Consider the following 18,308-nt stretch of genomic DNA (forward strand, 5'->3'; position numbering starts at 1 on the left):
GAATAGCTTGAAGGCAGAGTAGAAAACATAAAATTCATTTTCTTCAAAGAAAGTAGAATTAAAACTGTGTAAGCATGTACTTAGCTGCTTCATTAAAGTCTAATTTTTTTAGCTAAGTGCTCAAAATATAATCTACTGAGAACTCAAGCTAAATTAAAAGATGTTTGTCAAGGAGTTTAGTAGCAAGAGAAAAGTATGTATAGATGGACACTGTAACAACAGTAAATTAGCACATTCCAACTGCAGCTAAAATCTATGAACATAAATATAATGAACAATTCCTAATTAGTATTCCTCTCCCCTACTCGCACTAATTTTCAAGAAGTTTCTACTCTTTCCTTTGAAATCTTTGCTGCACACAAATTTAACAGCATAGATTACAAGCCACAGATGAGACATGTCAACATTCTAATTTTTCTCTTAACACAACTTAGAATATACAGGAGAAGTAAAATTGTTTCAAACAACACCATTTCATTAATTCTAGCTCACATTCATTCTCTTCATCCATTACACAGCATTTTGCTTTTTCATGGACACAGACAAATATTTGCATATTCACAAGTCATATGTTTCCACCAGTTCTTGGCAGAGGAGGGGATTGGAGACACTGATGGTTAAAACAAGCACCAATCTCAATCTGAACTATCCACCCACCACTGCTGATGAGACAGTGCAAATCCTTTCCTCCTTCCATTCACCAAGTACCTCAGTACCCCAGCCTGTCCTTCTGACTGTTCAGGGTAAACATGACCATCTGTCTCTGAACAAAAGGAGAGGGTAGAAGCAGACTTTCATGCAGTGACCCAATTACCTCCTAAACAGATTTCACACCAATATCAATAAAAAAGCCAATTTTCAAACATACAGAGAAACCATCTTTTTCATTCACACCATAATGTCCTCAGTATGTATTTGATTTGCACATTTCTCCTTAGTAGCTGCACTGAGAAGATCCACTTGATGAAGAGAATGAACCCGAAACTCTCTGTTTCCACTTTCTTGGACTGCAATGTATGTGAACTTATCCCTCAACTTTTCCTCTTGCCCTTGTATAATTACTTTTAATTTATACAAGCTGTAAGTAAAATAAAAATAATATTATAAAGCATACATATTTTATTCTATGAGTTATACATAATAAACATGAAAATATAATCCATAAAATGCTTATATAACTCTATTTTATAAACTATAATATATATACGTTTTTATACCTTTAACTTTAGGCTTTCTGGTTCTCTGAACCCTAACCCAAACCGTAATGGAAGCTTGGTGCTAAGGTTGAAGTCCCCACCTTTAGGGGTGTCCCATATTAGAAAGGACGCAGCAATGTTGGTACCTTGCTGTGTTCTCTCAGGTATGACTTTTCCAGCCCCAGTATCCCTTTGAATCTCAACTTTCTGTCTCTCTGAAGCTTAACCCTACATGTAGGAGAATACTGAATTCATTTACACATATTTATACATAAAATCATCTTAAATCTTTTTATCTAAATACACACAGATGCACACATATATAATATGATTTTGGGCAGTTGTATTCTGTTGTGGATTTTATTTTTAATTGCCACATACCTTGGATAAGGAAAATACTTGGGTCTAAACACATGCAATCCAAATTATTTTAAAAGTTGCCTCGTTTACCTAGGTTCTCAAGAAAAGGTAGCAATTTTGTTCATGAAGACAGTTCTTGGCTAGCACTAGTGCTCTGAAACTGTCTTACATGGATATTCTACATTAATATCAAAAGATTAATAAAACTTTTTATTTAGTGGTCCTCAAATAAGACTTTAATTTCAGTGTTTATAGACTCACATAACGTAATTGGCTAAATTGGCACAAATAATGGGCACACAGTTAGAAATTTCTCTATTTCAAAGTATGTATGTATGCTCATACATGAGAGAAATTTTACGTACCTAGGGAGTCCTGGTTCAGAATCACTGAAAACCTTTACAAGAGCAGACTACCTCTGCTATACCCTATAGAACAGAATCTGATTAGTCTGTGAATGCTGCTCCTGCAAAACAGAGCTTTCAAGGTCTACGTATTTCTCAGCCACACATTAAAAATTTGGCTCTGAGAGGAAATTTCCAGCCTCCTGACTAGTATCTCTCAAATAAAATACATCCCTGTGGAAATCCAGGACATCCCTCTGGCTGCCTTGGATGGCTTAAGACCCTGGCAGGGGGCTCAGAAGCCTTGTCACAGAGCCCAAGACCCCTATGCTTTCATTTTAGCCCCTGGGAAAAATTACCACCTTCGCATGAAGAGTTACAAATCAAAAAATAAGTAGAGTATAAGATAGTTTATCACAAGGTGAAAAAGTAGATTTTTAAGATTTTTTAGAATAGGGGTCTAGAGTCAAGATGAAGGAATTTGAGTGTGCTCTGTCCTTCTTTCTCCTTCTTGGCATCCATCTTCTGGGTGATGTTGGCACTTTTAGATTGGTTTAGAGTAGAACTAGACTGTACAATATAGGTATTAGAAGATAACTGTAAATAATGCTCACCATAGTTTATAGTATAAAAAGATAATACTGCCCTAAAGGTGGGCAGTATGCCTTGGACCGACCTGCTGAACAGATCTCAGCTGGTCAGGGAAAGAACTTCTTGCATTAGATAAAATAAACAACCTCTGGAAACCACGGAAGATGACTCCCAACTCTTTCTCTGGTGCTCGGGCTGGGACACAGAGACTCTCAAAATACACAGGTGGCTGTCTCAAGCTCCTGAGACACCACCGACACATCCCATGCTACTACTCAGTGGAAATTCTAAAACCAAAGAAAAAAACTATTCCTCCCATTTGCAAATAGGTAGATGTGACTCTTAGTAGTACTTCAGGGATTTTGAGAGAAAAGCTCAATATCATTACCATTTACTGCAGAGCAAAAGACAAACAGACCTGTAACGCACCTTCCTTTCACATATAGCTAAAGGTTGCAGCGCAAACTTCCACGGCCCACTCCAGCCCTCACTGCCACTTTCTACAGATTTTACTTTGTGTGAAAGCTTGTAAGAATCTAGCATCCTATATGTCCATAGAACTTTTTTATGTTTCCTAAACATAAAACTATCAGGAACTTAGAGTATCAGAGAAGCCCTCCTCCTCCTCAGTTAATGATTTGTGAGACACTATTTTCTAAAAGAAGCAGTAGAAATACTTACAAACACTATTACCAAAGCATAAGAGTTAGCCAGTTGAAGGGTGATTTCTGCACTGGACTTCTTACTACTCTTGCTACACATTTGAACCTAAAATCCACCTTCAGGGTGGATTTCTTCACAGTTTTAGAAGCATGACTCCTAAGTGCACTAGGTTGCACAATGTATCATCTTATTCTCGTTCCCCAGGACTGACTTGTCCTAACAGGTCACTAAGACGCCTGTGCAGTAATTCTGCTCTTCATTAATATTTATTACATGGAGCCAGCTCTTCTCTGGCAGTATTCCCAACAATAATTCACAAAGAAACTTCAAATTTACCTTTACATGAGTGGCTGGCACAAAGGTAGTGTGTGTTCTACCACCTGAGCAAGCCTGTCTCCAGCGGCTGTACCTGAGCAACTTAGTATTTCTTTCCAGTGTGGTAAAGACTAGAGACCAAAGCATGACTCAGACTAAAACAAGTCAGAAAGCAAATCAGCAGCAGTCTCCTTGCTGAACACCTGGCATGTTTCTACACGTAGATGAACACACCCATAGAAGCCTGGCTGTATGGGATCCTGTATTGTATGAAACACACTATGCTGAGTCTTGCCACGATGGTGGGAAATTTCTTCGTATCAGCTCACACAGTGCTGTGACCAAAACATTGTTGGTAAAACACTAAAGCTGTATGTCTTGCTGAACAGACTTTGCACAGTGCTAGCACCTTCTGCTTCACACTCTGTTTCCACAGTGAATAGACTGGTGCATGCCCAAGAGATTGGGCAAGGACACAATCAGGCTTGAACTAACCAAACACAGATTTCATATTGCATGATGTCACACAGCAACAAAAGTTAGAAGAGGGGTTTTAAGGAATTTAGTCACCTTTTGCTTGGGAACTGTCTGATATTGGTCCATCCATGGGATTTGATAAGTGAGACATCACTTGTATTGTTTTCTGTCTTATTCTTATTTCCTTCGTTTATTAAATTTTATATTCACTCACAAGTTTTTTTGCTTTTACTCTTCCTTTGCTTTGAGAGTAGTTGAGCAATGTTCAAACATACTGGGGTTAATTCACAGACTAATGCCAATTAGGTGCAGATTTTTCATGAAATGTAAGGAGAAAGCACACCTCTGTATGTTCACAGCTATTCCCCTATACAAAATACATGAGCTCTCTTCACAAGAATTATCTACACAGTATAAAGAAAAACAGAATCATTCCATGACTCTGATGTATCAGTCTGCTTAACTCCTCCAATTGCAGCAGACATATTCACACTAACTTCACTGCTGTGATTATGGTTACTTTTAGTGAACTATCTGTAGACACAACATTCCCTTCCAAATACAGTTCTTCCTAAAGCAACCGCTACTTCCATCTTCAAAAGTCAATGATACAGTCAGCTACTCTAACTTGTACCACCTTCACGGCTAGCCAACTTGAACATAGGATCAGAACAAAGAGCATTCACCCACACAATATTGTTTTTTGGCCATCAAGACAATGGTAACAAGCCAGTGGTGACCCTAACAGTCAAACCCTTTGCTGCAATACCGCTCACAGCACTCTGTAACTTTTTGTGTCTGTAATCTCCAATGTGAATCAATGTATCCAGTCTATATACAAGGTAATTCTTGATCCCTGGTTGCATTTTTGCTAGTATTCACACTCCTTTTCACCCTACAACCTCAGAAAAGTTTGTATGAATCTCAACAAAAGTATCCCAGCAATAACATACTTGCATGCCTCTATTTTTCAGAAAGCCTACTGACTGCTCTCCTGACAGTGAATTTTCATACTGTCATCCTGAAAAAGTAAGGTGATTTAAGCCTAAGCCATTTCCACATATTTTTCCTCCTGACACCCTTCTAAACCCTTGCTTCAACTGAGCTGTAGCTGACTGGTTACATGTGCAATCTCCCAGTTGTTTATGGCCCCCGTATAAACAGACACAGAACAATTTTCTTCCTCACATAGCACTACTAGAGATTTGTCTGCGTATTTTCCTCAGCTTAAGCAAAATGGCCAGTCACAAATTAAGATGATGGCCTGCAACTGCATGGTAAAATCTAAGATGTACATAGAGTTAAACTAGTGAATTTCTTACTTTGTAAGGAAAAGAAAGGTTTCATCTTTTTTGGATCACCAATTACCCAAGAGTTCCAAAGAGCCTTTTCCTACCTTTTATGGTAGAGAGAGAATAACTCTTTAAAACAATAAATGTATCCTTTAAAATACCAGAGATGAAAACTATCTGGTGCAGGAAAACTAGTAGATGAACTGCACTAGTGTGGGAACCCAGGACATTCCTCTGGCTTCCCTGAAATCTGGGCAGGGGGCTCAGATGCCTTGGCAAGGTGCCCAAAACCACTGTGAGTTCGATTTAAGTCCCAGGGAGAAATTACCATCTTTATACGAAGAATTACAAAGTTGCAAAAAAAAAAGTAGAGTATGAATTAGATTGTTAAAAGGTAGAAAAGCGAAGTTTTAAAATTGTTTATATTAGGGGTCTGAACACAAGATGGAGGAATTAGGGCATGGTATGTCTTTCTTCTTCTTCATGTCATCCATCTTTTGGGTTAGGATGTCAATTCTGGATTGGTTTAAAGGAAAACTGGACAATGCAATGTAGGTGTCATGTACTGGAGATTAATTGCAAACAGTGTATGCATAATTTATAGTACAAAAGATAAGTCCTGCCCAGGAGGGCAGGCAGAAAGCCTTGAATGACTTGCAGGATGAACTGCTGCAAGTCAGAGAGAAAATTCCTTAGATAAGAAAGAATAAAGAACCTTGGAAACCTTGGCTTCTGATTCTTCCTTCGGTGCCCCGGCTGAAAAATAAGAACTCTCAAACCACCACTACTGTGTGGTGAGTGATCTCAGACCATAAAAGAGATCGCCGCCGTTCACACGCTAGTTTCTGTATGGACAATCAGGGACTACTTTAAGGCTGCAGCAAGTCTTCCTAGAACATGAACACTCGCTGTTTCATCACACTGGAGTTCCCTTTGCATTCATTCCTCTTCTGCATTCTTATCAAAGAGAGCAAACTTTGAGTATCCCAGGATCAATTCAATTGTGCTCTTCCAAGCACAAAACTGAACCAGCCATTTTTGATTCCTGCTCAGTTCACTTTCTGCCTCCAGCTGCAGAAGCATGTGGGTTGGAAGGGACATTAATATCCATCTGATTCCAATATCCCTGCCATTGCCAGGGATAACTGCCACTAGACCAGGTTGCTCAGAGCCTCATGCAATCCGGCTTTAAACATGTCCAGATAGGGCATCCAGAATTTCCCTGACAGTCTGTGTCAGTGCATGCCTCACCACGCCCACAGTAAAAATTCCTTCCTAGTATCTAATCTAAACCTGCCACTTTGAAGCCATTCCTCCATGTCCCGTCACTACAAGCTCTTGTAAGTAGTCTCCCTCCATCTTTCTTCTAGGCTCCCTTCAGGTGCTGGAAAGCTGAACTTAGGTCACCCCAAAGCCTTTTCTTTTCCAGGGTAATCAATCCCAATTAATTCTCTCAGCCTTTTCTCAGAAAGTTTTTTCAGCAGAAGTGTTCCATCGCTCTGATCATCTTGGTGGCGTCCTCTGGACTCACTCCAACAGTTCCACGTCCTTCCTGTGCTGGGACCCCAGAGCTGGATGCAGGGTTCCAGGTGGGTCTCACAGAGCAGAGCAGAGGGGCAGAATCCCCTCCCTCCCCTGCTGCCCACGCTGCTTTGGATGCAGCCCAGGACACGTTTGGCTCTCTGGGCTGGGAGTGCTCATGGCTGGGTCATGTCCAGTCTCTCACCCACAGCATCCCCAAGTCCCTCTCACAGGGCTGCTCTCCATCTGTTCATCCCCCAGCGCGGGTTGATAACAGAGGTTGCTCTGCTCCAGGTGCAGCACCTTGCACTTGGTCCTGTTAAACGTCATGAGACTAATTTTTTTGTCTTGCTCTCTCAAGGTGTGTCAGCCACAGCACTCGGCTTGGTGTCATGTGCAAATTTGCTGAGGGTGACTTGATGCCATCATCTAAGTAATTAATTAAGATATTAAATTAACGGAGATATTAAATAACAATGATCCCAGTGCAGATTCCTGAGGGACACTACCTGTCACCGATATGCATCAGGACTCAGAGACAATGTCCGCTACCCTTTGGGCGAGACCATTCAATCACTTGCTCACCTACCTAGCAGTCCACCCATCAGAGAGAAGGATGCCAAGGGGGACCACACCAAAGGCTTTACACAAGTCCAGGTAAATGATACCTGTAGTCCTTCCCTTTTCCACCAATGGAGTCACTCCATCACAGAAGGCTACCAGGTTGTCAGGCAGGACTTGTCCTTGTCCTTTGAGTGGTCTCAATAAATACTTGCTGAAGTGTTCTCTACAACACCGTAAGTTCGTTTAATAAGTGCTCCCCAAATGAGGACACAGCCTGCAGTTCTGCTCACAATTACAGGCTTGTGCCTACAGTCCCTGCATCCTGTTCACTGATGAATTATACTAAGCAGACATCCTTAATGTGCATCCTTACTGAGAATAAGATCAAAAAGCACGCAAACACATGACACAGATGGGATTACATATACCCATTACAAATACCCATAAATCTCTTTCACAATCTTTCTTTAGTACCATGAAGAAATTTCAGTATTTTATCCTATTTACAAGGGCTATCATGACTCTGAAGTTCACATAAACTAGTCCAGGGCCACCTTCAAAACACACTTTATTCATTTCTGATAGTCTACAGCTAGAAGTCAGGAAGAAATTCCAGTCTTCACAAGTACAGCCTTTTTATTTTCTTGGGACATCATTGCAAAGAAGAAAAATGCTGCTAAACTACTGTTTTTGTGGAACCCACTGGAAACTTTCAGAGTTATTACTCATAGAACACCACATATACAGATTGACCATTTTCCTACTATCTACAATCTTACAGTTCATTTTGCTTGGTGGGCATTTTTAACATAGCTTTCATTTTTAAAAATAAAGCCTCTGCTGAGTAGAGCTAATGACAGCTTTTCATAGCTTAACAGTCACTGCCATATCAGTTTTCTCATTTCTCAGATTCTCAAACACAGTGCTACTGACACAAAAGCACAAACTGACACATTTGTGCTATAAGCAGTTCCTGAGTCCAAAGTAAGCTCATCTTTTGAAGTCAAAGGGAAAAAAAAAAGCAGAATCATGCAGCAGTGGTTCAACATCCAATACATTGATTGCTGTTTCTCTAAAGAGAAATTTTTTTTCATCATACCTTAAGTGTTAGATCAGATCGCTCTTGAAGCTTATATGTCTTGGAGAAAAGAAGTCTGATTATCCATAGTATTAGAATTCCCTCTAAAATGAGATGGTAAGCTGGAGCCTGAAAACAAAAGTACAAAAATTAGTCTAAAGAGAATTCAATTTGAACCAGTGTGATACAATACAACCATTTTGTCCCTACTAGCACACTCAGAAAAAAAACCTCAAAGCTGATGAACACCTGATATATTTCTAAATCAGTAAAACTTTCAGTTATATGAAAGTGGAATGTTTTGCAGTTGTTACTTGTAGCTGTTAACTTGAATTTGAAAGGATTTGGTCTCTTGTTAATAAAAAAGACACATTCCAAACTGATAACTTATTTCAGTTCCACAGATAATTTGAATACTGAGAGTAAAGGCACTTTAAGTTAATACAGGTTGCACCAGTCAGCACTCATGAAAGCAGGCAGCTTTCAAAACAAGCAGAAGTATCCTGAGAGCCTAAAGGTCTGTGTCATCTACACAAAGTCACTTCAACTCTCCATTTTTGTAACTTACAGTCCACCAGCAGGGACAGCCAGTACTTACAAAGAAAGCCAATTCTGTTCCTAAAGCCAGCTTCTGTCAGTTTTACAGGCACTTTGATCAGGTATAAAACAACTGAGTCAGAACAGCTACTTTTGTCCTTGTGTCCTTTATTCTCTTGTGTGGACACAAAGTGTGGGAATACACCCCAGAGTTGATACAAATTAAAGTTAGCCTCTTTAGGCGCTCGGGGGATGAAAATGAGTTTGCTCTAGAAGCACAGTTAGTTTGAAGCAGATGTGGAGTTAAGGCATCAGCCCTGGACACCTAGTATTGATGATGCGTTTAGTTATTCCATTTCAGAAAGGCTCCTGTCTATTATTCTTAAAAGACTAAAAGTGCATACAAACGAACACACTCCCTCTTCAAGTCAGAGGAATTGCTCCCACACATCAACATTTCTGGTGGTATCTGACACATCTGACCTGCCAACAAAGCAGAACTTACTACACATTCAGAAACTAAAGCAAGCTGGACGCAAGCTTTTAAAACCAGTAAAGAGTCCTATGGCCTATCAAACTGAAAATAAGAAATGTTACCTCTTGTTACCAAACATATTAAAAATACATCCACGACATGTATGACACGACACTAAAGAACACACAGCATACTCCCACTCTGTGCTTTCCAGTGCCTGCAATTATCCCGGACTCAGTGCACTAGAGCATGCTACCTGCTTCATCAGCTAAGCACTTCTATATTTGGACTGCAAATCTTGCATACATTCTTAAAAAGTTACCACCCTTTGCCAAAGGAAGGGACACAAAAACACCGCCTATCACCAGGACATCCTCCGTAACATCACGAAACAAAGCCTGGATACAAACACGCTCAGCTGATCTCTTCCAGAAGGGAATTCAAGCCTAACCATTTAAACGCCGTTTCTTCCTTTGCAAACGACATTTCTATCAACAAACCTTGACCCCAGTAAAACGCTGTAAACCTTAAGGCTTAATGCTCTGCTACGCGCCTTAAATGTCGCTTTGCGAACCTGGAGAAACAGGACGTGCGGGTATATTTTGAATACAGCCGCGGTGCGCTCACGCGTACTCACGACTAGCGAGCGCAGCCCGACCCCGCAGCACTGACCCGCACCCGGCTCCCGATTCATCCCCCAGCACTGCCCGCCGCCGCCGTCCCCGGGGCAGCTCCGGCGACACCTCCCCGCACCCTGCGCCCTCACGCCGCCCCGCTCGGCCGCACCTCGTAGAAGGCCTGGACCATCTCCACCAGCACCCACTGCTGCCCCACGCCCGCCGCCATGGTCGCGCCGCCGCTTCCGCCTCCCCGCCCCCGCGCGCCAGGGCGGGCCCGGCGCCGCGCACAGCGCCCCCTGCGGCCGGCGCGGGCGGCGCGGCCCCGGCTGCCCCCGCGGCCTTCAGGGCGGCGGTGTGTGCGGCTCCGTGCGCGGCCTTCCCGGGCATCCCGGGCCGTCAGCGCCCCACCTGCGGTGTGTGTGGCGAGCTACAGGGGGCGAGGCTACACTGGGGAGATCGCAGAATCACTGACGTTCAGACTCGGTCAGATTGGAAGGGACCACAGGAGGTCATCTGGTCCACCCTCCCTGTCCAAGCTGGGCCATTCCAGGCATGATGCCGTGTCCAGACAGTTCTTGGATCTCTCCGGTAAGGGAGGCTACACAACTTCTTTGGGCAACCTGTTCCGTTGTGTAGTCACTTGCACAGTAAAGTTTTCATGTTCTGGTGGAACTTCCCCAGTTTCTACCCATTGCTTCTTTCTTCTCCTGTTGCTCAGCACCCCTGAGAACAGCCTGACTCCGTTCTCTTGGTGTCGCCCTCTTTAAACACTTTCATGCATAGATGTACCTTTGATGAAACGAACTGGATCTGGCTAAGATAAATGGATGTATTAATGTCTACTTCCTCACCACATTTGAAGCCCGACCCTGTTTGTTGAATTTGCTGGAGTTAGCTTGGTGTTGCTTCCTCAGCCCCATGCTGCCCTAAGTGGAATGTGGCAAGGGGCAGATCCTGTCTTTTGTGTCTTGCCCACATGTCTCACTTGACAACTCTGTATCTGTAACTGGTGCATTCATTGCTGGAAGGAGCAATAGTTCAGATACTTGGCTAATGAAAGGAGCAGCAAAAGTAAAAGCTGAGTATAGTGGCAATAATGGGTAAGTTCAAATAAGAGCAGAAATTACTACTTGAAGAATCTTGCCAAAGCGAGTGGCCCTGAAAGTCAAAGATTATTGGAGAGACATAAATGCCATGAAGAAAAGGAGTAGAGGGCCTGTCCCCGCAGATGCACCTGGGCGTGGAAAGGTGACTGCGTCACTGTGTGTAGCTGTGCAGGACCTGCCTAAAAGTCAGAGTAGAAGAGGGGCAACTGGAAAGAAAATTGCTTGGAAAGTGAGGTAGCTCTTAAAGGCAATGTTTGAGAATGGTTTCCCTGGAGCTACAGTGTTATGCAGTGTTTCTGATGGTCATCTTGGACAACACAATTGAAGCACACCCTTTGGAGTTTCACTCCCTAGTCTTCACCGTGGTTGGGTGAGAGAAACCTGGGGCAACAGCTGATGAAACAGTTGATAGCAAAAGCCTTGTGGCTTTTGCTAACTACGAACAAACAGTAGCTTACAGTTTCACAGTAGTGGATAGTTAAAATCAGTATGCTTCACTTTCACACTAGTTGAAATGCATAGTAGTTAACCTCCCTGATATTCTGAACTTAATGATACACTTATCAAATTCCACTCTCTGCACAATAAAGAGAAATATGTGGTTTGAGCCTATCTGAAAAGTCAAGAGAGACAATAAATATCTCTTTAGGCTTTTAGTTGCATGAAGACTCTTGTCTTCACTGTTAAGTACTTCTGTGGCCATTGTGTCATGCTGGAGTCTTGGACTCTTGGGAGATGGCTGCGGCTACCAGCCTCAAAGAATGTGTCTGGTATGCAGTCCCAAACTTCCCCCAAAAGAGTGGACCACATGAGCTGTCTTGGTGGACAGCAGATTGAGTCACATCTCTGCTCTCATCAGATTCTGACTTTCAATATTTGACATACATATGTACGATTATACGTGGGAGACTAAGAAATTGATTTTGTGTTACACTGAATGAATTACTTCCAACATGAAATGCAGTAAAGTTAATAACATACTAACCAGTAATTCTTCTGGCAGTGGATTTAGAATTCCTGGTCTGGATTATCGTAGTACTGGGTCTCATAATAATGAGCCTATCCCTATTGCTCAGCAGTTTCATTGTTTCAACACAGGGCAACTGCTGCTAATTGCTCAAGGCTGCTTTACTTCTGACAATAATAAAGTGAGGGAGGTAAAGGGATAAGTCCTTCACAATGGCAGTTTATGACTGGAAAGAAAGGGAAGCGGAAAAATATCTCCAAAATTAAAGACTGATGAAAGCTATTGAGATAGTGCCATATAGAAATTCCTGGTCTGTATGTTTCAAATTCTGTGTTCTCCCCACATTCTCCATTTGCACAGTACTTCTAAACCACTCTTCGTAACCAACCCACTCATTTCTCACAGCCTGCTTTGAATCCTCAGCTCAGTTCCCCTGGGTCAACACTGGCTTTCCAGCTATCTGCTGTAGTTCTCTGGTCACTCCAGAAATCAAAAAATAGGACTTAGTATGGCTAAGAATTTTATTTTTTCCCTAAATATTACAGATTTTGCCAGTACTGGTTACTTTTCTGTCCTCTTTGCTCTGTTAGTTCATCCTCTGGCTTCTTCATTTTTGCTTTGTCAAGCATGAGACAGACAATTGAAGCTTCTATTGACCTGGTATCAGTTGAGAAGGGGTGAATGGCATTGGGAAGTGGCACATAACTGTGAAGGGATGGTGGTACTTACTGCCATCCTAATTGTATTGCTGTGTTGGAAGTATGTGTATGGTTGGCAGAGAAGTGTGGAAAAGGTTCCTGATATACTTATCCACTGCCTCCTCCAACCACACACAGAGAAGGGGGATGATGGCCTTGGAGATTAAGAGCATAAAGGGAGTGTTTGCAGCTATTCACACATTCTAGGTGATAAAAGCTTAGTTTAGATTATTGTGGGGTTAGTGTGCCTAGTTGTAACATGTTGACTTTGTGGCTACCCTGGAAAAAAAAATAGAAAAAATTAAAAATAAAGTATTGGGAAAGCAATCCCAAAATGGCAAGGGGAATAGCAGGATAATACTAGTTAGTCTTTTAAATCTTTGAAACTTGAAGCTTCACTGAGATGATGCTGGCAGCAAGCACAGAAAACTTTCAAAGTCAGTTGAAAGCTGTCTGTTAAGCCAGAAATTGTGTCTCAACTCCCAGTGGGAAGCCCAAAGATGTTGCAAGAGTACTGTGCAATTGCCAAGAAGAACTGGAATATCAAGTTCTGTAGTTTACCCAATATGAGGAGGAGTAAGTGAGCACAAGGCAAGTGGAGCACGGGATAAATTTAGTGTTGTCTAAATCTGTGCACCATTGCATCTCAGAAATGTGCTTAATCCAAGTTTGATAGTGAATTAGCTCTAAATTAATTATTAAATTAGACAGCAGAAACCTGTCTTAGGTCTGTGTGGAAAACATCTGGAGATCCCAATCTTTGACACGAGATTTGTGAAAGAATAAAAGTATGTAGTGGTCAAAGCACTGGTGCATCCTAGCTATTTCTAACTCTTCCATGGCACCTTGAACAACTGTAGTGAGTAAGTGGCATGAAGTGGAACTGCTGTAATATCTTCCTAGCGTACCATGGGGAGCAAATTTAATCTCAGCTTTTTGGACTTAACAACTACTGCAACGGTGTAAAAATGACCAGAATCTTCTTTTTAAAGTATTTTCAGCAAAGGTGGACCTTTAGAATGAAAAGCTAACTTTTGAGAGAGATGGATATAGGCAGTATAGCAGTCTGCCTCCTGTCTACGCTTTTCAAGGCTTGTTCTGCATGTGGGCTTGGCAGCACTGGACTAAGCACTTTAATTTCCAATATATGGCTGAACTAACCATCTTAAAATGGAATTGACACCAGATAGGCCTAGTTCTGTGATAACTGGTGGAAATGTGTGTTAGGAACTGTGGGGACCACTGACAGAACATACACTATTTAAATAGAGTGTTTGCCTTTCAGAGACCCAGAACCATATGCAGTGTTGCAATATTTCTATTGCAGAGTTGGGTTTTGTATCCTGTGTGGTTAAATCTCACATATCTCTCATTCAAAATTTCAGGCATATTCAGATTTGGGATTTGTAGCCCAGAACTTCCACCTGGGTTGGTTGTCCCTGCTGCAGAACGAAGTAGATGTGTGACTCATTTGTTTCTCTTCGTTACCTCAATATGCAACTGAATTGCTGTCCACTGTCTACTTCAAAATCTTAGTCCAAACAACACATTATTTATTCTAAATTTTGTCAGTTTAAATCTCTTTTATTTTAGAAACATAAACACTGTATAAATAGAACATTTCAAATTTGTGTTCGCTTCTTGTCCCACTTTTTGCTTATACTGAATTGACTGATTGCTGTTTCTCTTAGCGTATTTGAATTAGAAACATAGCAGATATTATGAGCAGACTTGTACTCAAAATCATTTTGATGGAGTTAAAACAGGTTGACCATAATGACGTCAAGGTCATCACAGCAACAGTAATTCAGCCAAAATAAATAATTCAGCATGTTTTGAAATGCTGTCATCTCATCACATACAAAATGTCCAAACTGTCTACATTCAATATGCAGAGTGATAAGTAATAGCATCATATGTCTGCATGAGACTGAATTTTTCTAGGCTGAGAAGTAATTTTCATGTGCTATTTCTAAGAAGTGGTCTAATGGTCTAATCAGATGTGAATTTTAGATAATACATATCACATGCACTGTATGCAAGGTAGTGCTTGAGACCTGCAAGATGAGAAATAAAACCACAATTGGCATAAATTCTAACTGTCAGAAAGGTGTCCAACAGAAGCTCATGAACTTTGGCTCCGAAGGTTCACATTCCACATCTCCTTTAGCTCTTATCATGCAGGCCTCCTATCTTAAGTACAAAACTAGAAAAGAAGGGATATCAATCCTGCATCAATTACATTTATTTACCTGAAGATTTTGACTCCCGTCTCATACAAAGTGTTTTAGAAACTCTCTTGTCATCAGTGTTTTTCCATACTTACTGTTTTGATGTCGAAATTTCAAAGGAGCATTTCTTCTGCTGATGCTCTGGCTAGTAGAAGCCATGTGCTATTGGAGCCCAAATAGACCTTTAGCCTCTGTGTGTTTACATGAAGGTTGTGCTGGTTTGTACAATCCCCTCTACGTTTGCAGCCCTGCTATCCACTTGTTGTATAAAACTGGGGTCTCTAATGACTTCTTCTTCAACAATAAACATTGTTTGAAGGTTTTTCTGATGCATAGAGCCGTAGAAGTATCTGTACTGCGAAACTTGAAAATGTGATGTATGCAGTCATCATGTAGTTGCAACTGGATACTTCAGAGAAGGATACACTATAACTAAAGTCAGAATTTGGTTGGTCTTGTCAGGTAAAGGTATCTTTTGAAGCAAGATAATTAATTTTTTTTAAAAAAATGCTGCAGTGTGCATTGTAGATTTCATTTGTCTGCAAATAATGGGAAGATGAATAGTCAACTACACAATCATAATATTATAGATAGAGGCTACATTCTACTGCAGTTACAAGGGATCTTACACAGTGAAAGGTGGTATCCATATCAGAGACAAGCTCTTTTTTGTACTGGACTGTGATTACAAGTGTTCTCCAAAATCAAATTTTGAGTGTGGTTCAGATGTATCAAATCTCATGGGAACAGTGTGTGAATTTAAAGTTGAATTTTAAAGATTAAAGTTGCATTTTTGTCCTCTTGATACACAGAAATGCAACAGATGCCTGTCTTCCAGGAACAGCTTTAAAGAATTGGTTTGGCTCAGGAATCAGTTCCTAGGCCTAAATTTTAATGCACATTACATAAGTTAGCTTATCATATTCAAATATTAACAACAGATTTAGTCTTCTCATTCTGCTACAGTTAGTTGACAACAAATCTTTGTGATAAAAAAAGGAAAGAATTATTGAGCTTCTTAAGGCCTACTGTATTGCAGGACTCAGATCAAAACTGGGATGAAATTGCACTCTGTGAATTGGCTATTTTTGTCAACCTTAGAAAAAATAGAAAGATGGCAGATAGTTGCAGATTTTGCTGAAAGCAAAATCAGCTTTTGATCATACCTTCATTGTGGCTCACATAGCTCAATGTCTGTCAGCTTCTTACATCTATGTGAAACTGTGGGGCATTGAAGCATTTTAGAATCCCATTCTGTCTTAACCACCTCAGTCTAAATGTTTGTTTCAAGTAAAGCATTTAAGCAAGCTGTAAATCTTGACAAACCATTTCCTTTTGAGCTTAGATTAAGCTGTCTATGATAACACAATCTTTTTCTCCATAATGACTGGGTTTCACTGCTGAGGTAGGCAGAATAATGATCTCTCAGTAACACCATCGTGCTGACTAAGCATTGATTACTAATGCGTTCCCTGACACCTTCTACAGACAGTGGGACTTTTTGTCTGTGTGTTTTCTTCAGTTCAGCTCCTTTACTGTTTAGGTGGTTCTTCATTTTAATGGTAACAGTGCTGTCTGCAGTGTGTAATTGTAGAACTCTTACTAGTATACTTGATTTTAGAAATAGGAGAATTCAGGTGATGTTACCAGAGTAGAGGGAAGTTTGAAAAGTCATGGAAACTTCAAACATGCTGTTCGCCATGGAGTTTGCTTCTCTGAAGATACATATGTAAAAATGCCTGTGAAAGGAGCAACTAAATTTCATCCAGAAAAATATAAAGTATTCCTTTGCCAGCTCATCATTCTTACCAATCTACTGAAGTACAGAAAAGCATTGTATTGTTTGCAGATCCATGTAATGCATACCAGAGCACTAGTTGAAATTCTTTGTGGTTATAGGTAAAACGTGTGTACGTGCGTTGGCAGAGCTAGTCTAGTCTGACAGGCAACACCTTGCATATATTTGTTACTCAAAGAGTTACCACATAACTTCTACAAATTCAGAACAGATGTGGATAAAAAATATTTTTTAATTGGTAGACCAATGCGCTTTCAAGTACTGAAATTCTTACCTGGCTTTTAAACCATATGATTTTACCTGAGCAAGTCCTGAGTAAAAGCACAGTTCCACATTCAGCTACTGTTTCATAGCAAATTAGTGGAATACAGTCTCTGTTCTCCATAGTCATTCCAAGTATTTCACAAAACTAAATAACTGTGAGCAATTAACATCTGAAAGGTAAAATAAACTAGATAAAATGATAATGTTGGGGAATAAAGTGTCTGAGAACCCCTCCACACGTTTTCCAAACATAGAGTCATTTTTGAAATGTAGTACAGTAATTTCACGACCATAAGGCGCACCGGGCTATAAAGCGCACCCCCCTGGAGTTGTCACATTTTGCAACTTTGTAGATCAGACAAGGCGCACCGGACTATAAGGCGCACTTTTTTTTGCAGCGAGGCTCCGCCTCCAGCTCCCCCCGTGCAGTTGCTGGCCGAGGCCCCGCCTCAACCTGGCAGCCATGGGCCCCCAGGCCCACCTGTACCCAACAGGGGTGGTGCCACGGGCCCCCGGGCCCGCCCGTACCCGACGGGGCCGGGCTATGCCCACCACCACTGTGTGCAGTGTCCATGGGGCCAGGCTATGCCTGCCGCCGCTCTGTGCAGCGTCCCCAGGGCCCCGCTGCTCTGGGAGTTCCCTGGCGCTCCAGGTGTCACGCGCCCCCCTGGTGCACCGGAACCCCACGCTGCCGGTGTGCTCCGGGAGTCCCCTGGCACTCCAGGTGCCCCGATGCCGGCAGGCTCGCCCCGTGCCGCCGCTGCCCCGATTCCTACAGCTTTCCCTCCCCGCGTGGCAGCTGCCCCAATTCCGGCAGCTTTCTCCCCCCGCCCCACACGGCAGCCACCTCCCTGCCCGGGCTGCGCCGCCGGGCTTTCCCCCCCTGCACGGCTGCCGCTCTGATGCTGCCGGGCTCGCCCCAGCCCGGCGCTGGCCTGATGCCGCCGCCGGGCGGGCTCTGCTCAGCTGGGGACTGTCGTGGGTTTGCACTTCCGGGGTGGCAAATGTCTCAATTTTGTAAATCAGATAAGGCGCACTGGACTATAAGGCACACTTCCGGCTTTGGGGGAAAATTTTAGTCAAAAGGGTGTGCCTTATAGTCATGAAATTACTGTAATTTTTGAAACCTTTTGGAGAGACCTGAACACAGTATTGAGACAACAATGCAGTCCTTGTTAGTGGGTGAACGTTGGTGCCTTTCTAAGACATAA

At 42.0% G+C, this 18,308-nt stretch overlaps 1 protein-coding gene and 1 long non-coding RNA gene across 3 annotated transcripts in view; one reads left to right on the forward strand and one right to left on the reverse strand.

Moving 5' to 3' along the window:
• Nucleotides 1–10,280, reverse strand: part of SPTLC1 (serine palmitoyltransferase long chain base subunit 1) — a 37,210-nt gene extending 26,930 nt beyond the window's left edge. For both annotated transcript variants that reach the window (XM_033085847.1, XM_033085848.1), the window contains exons 1-2: nucleotides 10,200–10,280; nucleotides 8,423–8,530 (exon numbers count right to left, since the gene is read on the reverse strand). In XM_033085847.1, coding sequence (XP_032941738.1) covers nucleotides 8,423–8,530; nucleotides 10,200–10,259 — 168 coding nt within the window. In that variant the 5' untranslated portion in view covers nucleotides 10,260–10,280. The remainder of the gene's footprint in view (nucleotides 1–8,422; nucleotides 8,531–10,199) is intronic.
• An 82-nt stretch (nucleotides 10,281–10,362) lies between these two features.
• The window catches only part of LOC117010807, a 56,964-nt gene continuing 49,018 nt past the window's right edge, over nucleotides 10,363–18,308 (forward strand). The window contains exon 1 of the long non-coding RNA XR_004420766.1: nucleotides 10,363–10,621. This is a non-coding gene — a long non-coding RNA (uncharacterized LOC117010807). The remainder of the gene's footprint in view (nucleotides 10,622–18,308) is intronic.

Source organism: Catharus ustulatus, chromosome Z (assembly GCF_009819885.2).
Source record: "Catharus ustulatus isolate bCatUst1 chromosome Z, bCatUst1.pri.v2, whole genome shotgun sequence".
Classification (NCBI taxonomy): domain Eukaryota; kingdom Metazoa; phylum Chordata; class Aves; order Passeriformes; family Turdidae; genus Catharus; species Catharus ustulatus.